Source organism: Typopeltis vanoorti, chromosome 15 (assembly GCF_054136105.1).
Source record: "Typopeltis vanoorti isolate ZY-2024b chromosome 15, IOZ_Tvanoo_1.0, whole genome shotgun sequence".
Taxonomy (NCBI): Eukaryota; Metazoa; Arthropoda; class Arachnida; order Uropygi; family Thelyphonidae; genus Typopeltis; species Typopeltis vanoorti.
Genome location: NC_143563.1, coordinates 91,691,684 through 91,704,186, shown reverse-complemented (window position 1 = coordinate 91,704,186; position 12,503 = coordinate 91,691,684). Strand labels below are relative to the sequence as shown.

At 36.7% G+C, this 12,503-nt stretch overlaps 1 protein-coding gene across 1 annotated transcript in view; it reads right to left on the bottom strand.

The window, feature by feature from the left end:
- Positions 1 to 11,449, bottom strand: part of LOC150098971 (uncharacterized) — a 115,792-nt gene extending 104,343 nt beyond the window's left edge. Inside the window, exons 1-2 of the mRNA XM_090405710.1 lie at positions 11,274 to 11,449; positions 113 to 274 (exon numbers count right to left, since the gene is read on the bottom strand). Coding sequence (XP_090261836.1) covers positions 113 to 274; positions 11,274 to 11,276 — 165 coding nt within the window. The 5' untranslated portion in view covers positions 11,277 to 11,449. The remainder of the gene's footprint in view (positions 1 to 112; positions 275 to 11,273) is intronic.
- Positions 11,450 to 12,503: the final 1,054 nt, after the last annotated feature.

Genomic DNA, 12,503 nt, shown 5'->3' with positions numbered 1-12,503 from the left:
TTCATCATAAAAACAGATAACAAACAAATATAATCGTATGTATGGATAATAAAAGAATATGTTTAAAATACAGATAATTTAATGAAGCAGTAATTATTACTAATTAAATTACCTTGTCCATATAATCAGTTGCTGTTACAAAATTGAAAGCATCTTCAAGTTTTGCCTTCAAGGTGATGGACTTTGAAGAAATCCATTTATTCTGTGGCACTTCTAGCTGATATAAGACAGCAATAAGGGCAACTAGTATAACCACAGCTTTCCAAAAAAAACCCTGAAAATAAAAAATGTAGGTAGAAAACAAAAACTGACATGATATCATTCTCTATTACTAGAATGACAGTTGGAAAATTATAATTAAAAAATAAAAATAAAATTCAGAATATCATGTTGGAGGCTTAATGGAGTGTATACAGCACTCGGAAAGGATTAACATAGGTTTAATACTTCCTATATTTCGTCCTAGTCACTAGGACATCTTCTGGGATTACAAAAAAAACTAATGTAACATGAACACAAATAACCTACAATACTAAGCCAAATCACGTGGGTAACACCAAAGTCCTATCTAGGTGGAGCGCCCTCTAAGGGCAGTTGTAGGCTGCCTGGAATGTAAGGTGGGATCTCTGGTGATGAGTGTTTCCCAAATCTTAGGAAGCTTAATGCAACTGTATTTATTAAGATTTGGTTGATTTCTGAGAGCTGCTGCTGCTTCTAAGAATAGTCTCTCTTTCTTGAATTTGCTGTGGTGGAGTATGGTGGTTTTCTTCCAAGAGACCCTGTGGGTGGTGTCCAAGATATGGTCAGCCAAGCCTGACTGACCATAGTTGTGTTTAGATATGTAAGATTTGTGTTCCTCCAGGCAGATGAATGCTGATCTTTAGTAGAACGAATAAGGGTAGCAAGTTTGCGGCGGGGCTTATATGCTGTGTGTAGGTTGTACTTTTTTAGAATCTCGGCTATTTTTTCGGATGTAGGGTATGGTGATGGCATTTTTAAACTCTTGTTGACGAGAAGGCCGGGAAATGGGGGAGGAACAGATCATTCTTTTGATACTATGATCGCTTTGATACTAGCGATCATAGTATCAAAAAAATAATCAGTTCCTCCCCCATTCCCCGGCCTTCTCGTCAACAAGAGTTTAAAAATGCCATCGCTAGTATCAAAGTGATCATAGTATCAAAAAAATAATCAGTTCCTCCCCCATTCCCCAGCCTTCTTGTCAACAAGAATTTAAAAATGTCATCACCATACCCTACATCCGTGGCACATCCAAAAAAACAGCCAAGATTCTAAAAAAGTACAACCTACACACAGCATATAAGCCCCACCGCAAAATTGCTAACCTTATCCGTTCTATTAAAGATCAGCTCCCTCCTCTCTGCCTTGCCTAGAGTTTACAAAGTACCCTGTTCCTGTAAGCTGGTATACTTTTGGACAGACAGGAAGATCGGCATCCATCTGCCTGGAGGAACACAAGTCTTACATATGTAAACACAACTATGGTCAGTCAGCCAAGGAAGAAAACCACCTCTTGGAAGAAAACCACCATGCTCCCCCACAGCAAATTCAAGAAAGAGAGACTATTCTTAGAAACAGCAGCAGCTCTCAGAAATCAACCAAATCTTAATAAATACGGTTGCATTAAGCTTCCTAAGGTTTGGGAAACCCTCATCACCAGAGGTCCCACCTTACATTCCAGGCCGCCTACAACCGCCCTTAGAGAGTGCTCCACCTAGATAGGACTTTAGTCACCCACGTGGTTGGGCTTAGTATTGTAGGTTATTTGTGTTCATGTTACATTAGTTGTTTTTGTAATCCCAGAAGATGTCCTAGTGACTAGGATGAAATATAGGAAGTATTAAACCTATGTTAATCCTTTCTGAGTGCTACATACATTCCATTAAGCCTCCAACATGATGTCCTCACAGCACTTAGGCCTCTACACAAAAATTCAGAATAGCTTGCCAAAAATGTGACACGTGGCTTATAAAACTGAGAAAGAGTAAAGAATACTGAAAGGAGTTTCTCAGCTCTCAAATCTGATGTCATTAAAATATGCAAAGGTCCTTGGGAGCCCAAGGGAGTACTGGGACCATTATGGGCTGGTGATCACAGAAATATAGTCCCCTACCAGTAAACCTCACCTTACAGTGGTATGGCCAGTTTCCACAAATAGGGCTCTAGTAATGCAAGAGTATTGCTGCCTCCAAAGCATATCTTCCCTAGTTAGTGGAAATGCCAACCAGATCTCTAAGTGGCAGATACCTTTCATCACTTGGTGAAATACTGCTACTCTGCTCGTTTGGAGGTGTGAAGTGACCACTGCCATGTTTCATCTCCAGAGTAATGTTTCCAGTTTCTATCCCACCCCTTTCTTCTGAATTGCAGGTGGGCAATTCAGAAGAAAGGTGGGCAGTTATTGAACTAAAGAGCCAGTACCTGCATACTCTGAGGATAGCAGTAAAGCAGCTTTTGCAGACTAAAAACCAGATACGTCTCAGGACTGAACTGGTAAGGAATCTATTAGAGACTTCCTCATCAGCTGGCAAAATTAGTTTCCTGACTCAACCCTTCCATGAAAGACAGACAAATATTAGTGTTTTAACTGCAAATGTAAAAAAAAATTGTATAAAAAATAATAAAGAAATATGAAAACTATATCAACAAAATTGTTAAAAAATTATGTACCAAAAAAACAGCAGTATTTCTTCCAAAAACAAAACACACTTCTGCTGCATCCATTTCACCAACATTCATGGCATCTATACAAACATTAATGATATACACCACCACTTACAGACATTAAACCTGATCTACCATTCCTGACTGAACCTCAATTGGCACCCTTCATGACCCCCCCCACACACACACACACATCACCTATCCCAACTACATCTTCCATCATGCATTCTGTAACAGGTAGGAGCATGTGCCTTTGTTGAAACAAGCACCCCTTGCCAAAGGCTATCCAACCTGTAATCCCCATATTTTGATCTGATCTGCTTTGGCACAAGATTACCGTACCTCACACTGTAGCCGTTATTTTCTGCCTTTATCACTCCCCTAATTCTGACAACCATGGTGCCCTTTTTGACTACTAATTGTTAAGTTGATTTTTTCATACAATCTAATCATCCAAATTATAAGACTGTCCTCCTAGGATACTTTAGGGAAGCTGAATGATTTGCCGTAAATCATGATCTATCAGAAATAGTTACACTACTAACCAAAATACCAGACAATACTCATCATTCTAACACTCTAGACCTTTTCTTAACCAACCAACTCTCCTTCTAAATACATTGTAGATGTCTTCTCTCCTCTTGGCAACTCTGATATCCAAGTTTCCTTTCTAAAGATTGTTTGCCCAGTCAATCTCATCCTGGTAACCTAAGGAGATCAAACTGGAATGACCTCTAGAATTTTATGCCTCTTTGCCATGGTTAAATTATTGATCCTGATCCAAATATCTGCACTGAATTAGTAACTGAAACAATCCAAACTGGAGTGGAGCCTTCATTCTCATTTCCACTGCAAAACACCAACCCTTACCTAAGTCCTCGTTCTCTAAAAAATATGCCTCTGCAGTCAGTAGCGTACTCAGGATTTAATCTTGTGTGTGTGTGTGGGGGGGGGGGTTAGACAATTTGAGAATACATACTATGCATCGCATACAACCAACCTATGACTGAGCATCTGCAATAATCACTAATTCATAAGTAGTATAGAAATAGAAGACACCACACAACATAAATTTTTTAAAAAAATGAATTTTAATTAGGGAAAGATTTTTGGAAAATTTTCTAGTGTTTTCTTCCTTTTTCTTTGGGGGGAGGACTAAGGGAGCAGAACTCTTAGTCCCCCCTCTAGGTGCACCACTGTCTGCAGTCCATGATAAATATGCTGCATATGTTCAATGGCAAAAACTGCAGCTTTTCACTAGCAATCCAAAACAAGCATTATAAAAAAGATTATTAACAATTTCAAAGCAGACTTCATAAGAATGAGATACAATAAGCTTGCTTCCTGCTTAAACTGGCAGTCAAGTCTTCTGATCCTGCACGACTGTTGGCCTCAAATCTCTCTCTCTAGTAACATGGTAGTCTTATTTAAGGACAAAGCATACCTCTTGACATTTATATCCAACTCTAGTTAGACGACCTAACTAGACGACCAAGGCAAATATCTCCTACATTACTACAAACTGCCCCATCGCATACCTCCTCTGATCTTTTGCCTGAAGGACATAAGGAACCTGATTAATATTAATAGTAATAAGGCTCTTGGTCCAGATAGTATTCCTCAATTTTTGCTCAAAACTTGTGCCCAAGAATTAACATCTGTCCTGTATTGCCTATATAAGCTATCATATTAATCTGATATCTATCCGACAGCATGGAGGTAAGCCTTTATCTAGCCTGTGCCCTATAAAGGTAGATAAAAGTCAGCCAAACTAAATTCCCATTGTTCTCATCTTAGTACTCTCAAAAGTGGTGGAGATGATTAACAACCAGCTTCTTCACCACCTGGAGACCCATCAATTAGAAATCACTACTATGGATTCCACCACTCATGCTGAAGTAGACCTGTTGACCTTATCCACCTTTGTACAGAGACCATGGAAAGATTTGGACTCTTGGTATTTCAAAGGCATTTGACCATGTCTGGCATTGAGGCCTCCAGAACAAACTACCATCTCATGGTCTTACTCCTGCACTTTGTGATGAGACTGCCATCTTTGTTTCTGGTTGTTCATTGCATCTCATAGTGGATGGCTTTCTTTCATCAGATTTCTTTATCAATGCTAAGGTACCTCAAAGTTCTGTACTCCTGCCCACACTGTTACATCGATGACCTTCTCTCTGACTTCAAATCCTATTCATAATTTTGGACAGTACTCTCCATTCCTCTTCTTCATTCAAGAAACCCAGTACTCAAATGACTGAAGCCTCAAGATCTTCCATAATCAATGATTTAAATAGTAATCTCTTCACCATGTTCCAATATCATTTCAAAATCACTTTTCTCTTTCTGGGCTGACTGTCACATCCAGCTTCTCTTGGCAAAGGCATATTACATCAATAACCTCTCCAGCCTCTAAAAGACTTGTTATTTTTTGTTCTAAACATTATTTCTCTTCTGTTTAATAAGTCTCAGATCTAACCAATCTTGGAATACTGTTTGCATTTGAGGTAGTCCATACAAAACCTACTTAAGATTCTTGATAATATACATAAAAGAATAATCTGCCTACTAGGTGATCCCTCTCTTGCAGACTCCTTTCAGTCACTTTCACATAAGCACTTTGTTTCTGCACTATGCCTTCTCTATAGATAATTTCATGGGCACTACTTTGATGAACAATCATACACTGTTCAACTCCAAACATAATGAATGAGCTTTTGCAACCACTTCTGTTCTTTGGAACAACTCTCCCATACTGGTTTTTTCCACTTTTGTACAAATCTCCAACTCTTCTCATGTTTCTCTCATAGAGCAGTGCATGACTGGAATGGCTTGCCTTTGGAGGTTGTGAGCACAGATGGTGTGAATTTAAAAGGCATGATGATAATGGATGTAAGTGATATGTGGTCTACCTTGATGAGTCAGTCCCTGACTCCCCAGAGGTCTCTTGTAATAACAATTATGCTAATATTTGTAACACGGACAACATTAACAGTACATGTGATTAATTTCTATGTGTACAGTGAATTCACTGCAATGATGTACTTGAATATATTATTATTATTATTCCTCACACCTCCAAGGAGTCCGAAGACTCATCACAGGAGGACACCTACAACTGTGTCAACCACTACACCGAACCTCTACTACGAATCATCTCCATCAACCGCCCACCTCCACCACCACCACCATAACTAGTATTTTTTGTCTGTAAATTACGTGTGTTCTGAAGGGCCGATTTGTTTGTATGCGAGATGAAAAACACGAGTTTCCAGGAGAAAAAACCCTGCTACCTCCGTATGAGATGGTGTATATATATATATATATATATATATATTTTTTTTTTTTTTTTCTTTACAATCCATAATAGCACTCTAGGATTTGTGACTAACATCAATTAAATGCCTTTTTTGTGCTAATGACTAAGCATTCAACAATACATTTACATAATGCTTTGTCATACAATGACAAAGCATTCAACAAACAATACAGTGTTTGATTCAACTAATTACAACACTTGATGCTACAAAAAATATTCAAAATAAGAAAGTAAATGAATAACATTGAAAAAGTAACTTGAAGTGATAGTGAATTGAAGAGAGAGAAAACACAATGGTTTTAAATATATGAATCTGACTGTGCAAATTCTCGGATATGTTTTTAAAAAAACTGGATGATGCTGTCTATTTTTGGATAAATACTGAAGAAATTGATAGGTTTATAAATGTGCAAAGAATGACTTACAGTCACCAGGCTTCCACAGAGTCAAAAGAACTCATGGAGGTCCTCAGTATGAAGTGATGCTAATCGAATTGCACCTTTAAACTTATTTACCAAAATGAATTCTACTTACCTTCTACTCTCCATTCAAAGAACCCACTTGTTACTCTCTATAAGCCTTCTGGGGATAACCTGCAGTTCTCCCTATCACCTACTCCTGCACAGTAGCTCCCATCTATCAAAAAAACTTTTATCCTATTCGCTAAGCTCTGCAAGCTACTCTCCTAATCTATCCTTATACTCATTCTACAGCCTCTGGGTCATTTCCAGCATTTTCTTGTTACCTTTTGATATTCAAAAGACTACATCTGGATCAGAGCAGAGTAATTCAGATACAGACTAAACAGTACATTACAGAAAGGCACAGTTATATTCATATTTCAACTTATCAGTATCATCCTTCTTAATATGGTGGCCCTTTTCTGGTTAACTTTCTAACTGTTGCAACATATTCCTCTGGCTAAAATGCAATATTTTACAACTGACATCATTAAACTGCCATCTCTATTCATTTCATAACTCAACTAGCCTATTCAAATCATACTGAGATGACACTACAATTTGTCATAAGGTATTTCTCAAATGCCCATGGGAAAAAAAAAATTACCTGTATCTCCATTATCACCCTATTACAAAATGATAGTGGAAACGAGAGTGCCCTTTAAAAACCCATGCAGCTTTCTGCAGAGATTATTTTTCCAGCTTTGTATTCTTACCTCAACTTCTCCTGCACCATCCTGAAACACAAACGGTTAACAGTTACATCACTGATTTTGATCCCTCATCCCATCCCCCCCCCAATGAAGTGGTACTATCTTCCTATATGCTAAGAAATCTCTGATGTGTAACCTATACTGAACAACCAAGTCAAAGGCATTAATTATATCCTTTGCACACTGAGCTCCTGCAGCTCAGGTGGTTTCAACAATGTCTTTAGATAAAAATACCTGGATTCATTTACGACATGAAAAACTCCTAAAAAGAAATTCTTTCTATCAAACTCATCTATCTTTATGCTTTTTTTAGCAAATGGCTATAACCACAGAAAATAGAGAAAATGCCTCCTCAAATCCTCTCCATTTCTTAATAGAAGAGGCCACAGCAAAACTGTTACTATATCATATATTCAGGACACATCTGAACACATATCCAGTGTGCTTAATAAATATATATGCTCCACACCATATGTAAACTATATATCAAACTGGCAACCCTCATCCATTCACCTTAGGACAAACTCTCTCCCTGTACATGTGACTTGGCTTGACATGTCCTGTACATCTGACTTGGCTTACTATAGACAGACAAGAGAGGTCTTATCTTGACATTAGCCTAAGGACCCTACGAAACACATTCATCACTATCATTATGGTAAGTTTAGACTAACAGACTGTACCTTAAACACCCCCTCTCCCTCTTCTCACAAGATTTGATGGAAGAAAACAAAGTGCTACACAGAAGTTATTACAAGTCAGAGAGAGACAGACTGTTTTTGGAATTAACAGCAGTTTTAAAACATTTCTCAAACCTGGACAAGTATGGCTGTATAAATATATCAAAAATCAAGAAGGCAGTCATTTTAAGATCAAATTAATATTTGCAGTCTCCCTTTGTAATCAACAACAGATGGAGCCAATTAAGACTTAGACTTTAGTTCTTTGTGTTGTCTGTTACAATTTTAAAATGTTCCTGATATTAACTAATTATTGCTGTTTTTGTAATGTGAAAAACTGATTTTGAAGATGTTGGGTATAAAATCATCAAAGTATCACCAGTTAAATATTTTATTTATTTATTTTCTCATTAGTGTCTTGTGTTGTGAGTTCAACTGTTATAAAAAACTATTATGAATTGCTAACACAAGCCTTTTTACCTGTCTTATAAATGCTTTTCATAACTGAAGGTGAGTTAGCCAATGCCATGGAGATACTCTACGCCTACAAATGTGAGACCGTGAGACCCTTCAACACTTCTGTGCATCTCAGAAGGAGAATCCATTCTGATAATAGGGTAATCAATCCATCTTGTGGGATGAGTTATTTATTATTATATGTTGGAAAGTTAACTTTTCTTTTATGAACATTGTAGTTTTTAAAGTGGTAACTATTTTGCTTGTATAACACTTGGAAAATTTTACACATAAAGCACGTGATTTTGCGTGTTGGTGACCAATTCATACATTCTTTATTTCTTTCACCCCTTCAGCATGAATTGACTTGGCAATCTGTCAGCCCCAGTTCTATGAACTGTGGGTGTACAATAGCAATAATTCTCCTCCCAGAAACTTAGATTTTTCATCTAAAAAAAACCCCTTTCACATATTGTCTAAGTGTTTTGGACAGAAAAATAAAAAAACACTGCCTAACACATTTCCTGCATAGTAATATTAAATGCTTTTCTCCCCCATACATATTAAATACACTCATAGGATATTCATTAACCATTTCGTCAGTTGATGTTACTCTAGAACTATCTCTGGCAACCAAAGGATCCCTCTTTTTTTCATATTTCTTTTACTAGCTGCATAACTAAAACTACTCACCAAGATTGCTGTTTTTTCCTCCAGCTTCTTTTCATATTTTATTTTCTCCTGTATCACTTTTCTTATTTGTGCCTCCTAATGTTCATGCAACTGTTCACTATTCTACTACTTATGTCTCCTCCATAACTTCCTCTTCAGTGCCTGATCTTATTATATATTTACTTCATACCTACCTTGTTAATCCTCTAACTCTAGGAATGCCATCTGACTTAGCTACTTTCATATTATTATTTCTGGATAGGATAGAAATGCATCTGATGTATCTGCTTCAGATGAAGTCACTAATGTATCTAACCAAGATTAAACCACTATTTGAATTAAAGCACAAGAAAAATTTTCTATAGTCATCAAAAGAATCTGAACCCAAAATTTCTAAATGCCAAAGCTACATCAAAACATAGTCGCAAAGACATAGATGGGCAGTAAGTTATGAATTTGAGATTTTTTATTTTTTACTTATAGAGAATTCTGAGAGTGATGCTCATATTTGCATTAATCATTTGAAATCAACATTATGTTATTACTATCTAATGCATGATTTATTATCATTTTGATTACTGAAAATACACAAACAGTTATAGTTTTAAGCGAAACTATGACAAAATATTTCATGCTAAATGGTGAAATTTCTAGAAATTTATATGGGAAAAATTAAAAGTTCAAAGTTCACATATATAAAGAGCTGAAGAATATGGACAGCATCAAACAAAAGGAATAAGAATTACATGCAATAAAGGCTAACAAAACTAAGAAATGGAGACAAAGCATCTCATTATATCACTAGAAAACAATGCTAATGATTTAAAATAGTGAGAACATTTGACACATGTTAGAGAATCTTGGAATTATCTAACTTGTGCTAAATAATTTAGACTAGGGCCAAATGATTAGCACATCTCTAACCAAAATGCTGAAGGTTCAACTTCCACAGTGAGCATGAATGTTTGTGATTGTCTTTAGGTGGGAGGTGAAGTTACTTGAAAAAGTTCTATGTTTAGTCTCTAGAGCAGAGTTTCCAGATTATGTAAAAAAAATTAAAAAATACTATATATATTATTGATAACCTCCATGGAGTCAACACTCATTGTGTGAAGCCCACTCAACCAGCAACATGTCTATCAATGAGTTTTGAAATTATTTACACTACCTGCATTCACAATGCACTCCAGCAATGCATCCACTTCTTTTTATAAACCCTTTTGTATTAATCTGATAAAATCCCTTAACCAACACTTCAAGGTCTCTATCATATCGGCTCTTTTCCTCCTATCCACCAACCTCTGTAATCCACATTCTCTCAAACACTCTTCATAGCCAACATTCCAGAGTTATTGTAGAGATTCTATAACTTACCAATTTGCCAACATTATAGAGATTCTATAATTTGCCAATATTATAGAGATTCTGATATCACTTTGGTTATTTGTCTTTGGGTTCTCTTTCTCTAGTGTTTCAACATTAAAATGAAAACTAGGTAACTAAATCTGAGCACAATAGTCCATATGTGGTCTCACCAATGCCTTATATAGATGCACTACCACTTCCTTATCCATACATATCAATGTTCTTTTTATCATAGCAACAATATGATGTGCAGTCTTTAAAACATGTGCAATGTGCCCTTGGAACTTGTCCACTGTCCACCATCACTCTAAAATTCTGAATCTCATCCACTTCCTGAAGTACATCTCCACCAATATAGTGTGTGTGTGTATCCTCCTAATTTACGCTCACGAGTAGACGTACACTTTTTACCGTGTAGGCATCTGGAACCGAAATCGTACGAAATAGGTTAGTTACTCCTTATTCCTGAAGGTATCTTATGTCTGTAGAAGCGTGTGTTCAAGGGGCCGGATGGCCTGTATGCGGGAGGAAAAACCTCAGGTAAACTGGGGAGAAAAACCCTGCGGCCCACGCCCAATGCCGGCTAACTTGGCTATGTCTGTTAAAAATTAATAAAATGTATGCTCGTTTTTAACTCCATTATTATTGAAATAAATAAATATAAATGCCACTCACAATGTCTTAAGTAACCTTATTCTGCTTAAAAATGGAAATTTTCATTAAGGTGTTGCTGCTTATTTCAGCAGTGTTGTAAGTAGCGTAAATAATCTCGTATTTGTTAACTTGTATGGTTATAACACCCTTAAAAGTTACATTTCATGGAACGCAAAACACGCAACTACATAGAGAACCAGAAGCATGTGTCAATAAGATCACCTTCAAGAGTGGGTCTGTTTGATATTCAAATTTAAAGGCTTACCATGCTGCCGGTCAATGTCCTTGCAATTCCGTTCTCTTCTATTGTTTAAATCCTCATATTGTGCAAAGAAAGTACAAATTTCTTTGGGTTTTCATGTGTTAAATAAATGCAATTTTGCGCCGCATCCAACTGTATGCTGCGTGCACTACACCAATTCCGTTACTACGAAAGGTTCATCGATCGTTCCTCAGACCAAAATAAAAACTTATCCCATGCAATATTGCTCTACAACAGCTGTCTGCTCCAGAATCCGGTCGGTCATCAAGCGCCACCTCTAACTAAAAATGAATTTAATAATTAAATTTTAAGGGTAGGAAACCATTACTCAAATCTTTGTGAAGTAAGAAATAAGTTACATTTTAAAACTCAAACAACAAACAAAATTAAGATAATAACGAAGGGGTCTCAAGATGGTTTTTACTCCTTTGAAGTATCTGAAATTTACATTGCAAATCACTGAAATCAGCTTTCAAGATACAAACCCTTTTAAAAGCCCTAAGCAAGTTTATAAAAGAAAGAAATCTGTTAAAGCCGTTTATTCCCAGCAGGTTTATCAATATCAACAAACGATATTTACCATATACATATTTTATGTAATTGCACTTTTTATTATTATTATTATTATTATTATTATTATTATTATTATTATTATTATGTGACACCTCCAGGGAGTCCAAAGACTCATCGAGAGAGAGTGTGTCAACAGAATCGAACGATTGGTGCCCTTTCAACTACTAACCGCGCTCAAACTTGCTTAACTTTTTGCAAGCCATTAGTAGCAGAGGTTCTACCAATCGACCAACCTTTCATTTGATGCTACATTATATGTATTTTGTTGGCACCATACCAGCTGTACAAATGGCATACTGAGATCTTTTGGAATAACTCAACTCTTAGGCTACTTCTCGACACATGGTAGATTTGATATACTGCTTATATTTATCTTCATGCTACTGTATAAGTATAAAAAAATCAGCTAACGCCTATGTTGTTCCCGTATAGATAGTAGGCAGGGCCATTTACCCTATCTAACTTTTGGAGACTGAGTGGGCACTTCAATCTCCACTGGTAGCCAATCAGAGAGATAGCTGGTCCAGGGCTATCACTGATTCATCGGCATGCAGTGAAGAAGGCAGCAAGCTAGTGGTCTCTAACCCTAGCACAAGATTTTTATTAATGTCTGAAAATAGTGCGGGTTCAACGGTCGATTTTCTTGAGTTTACGGGACGA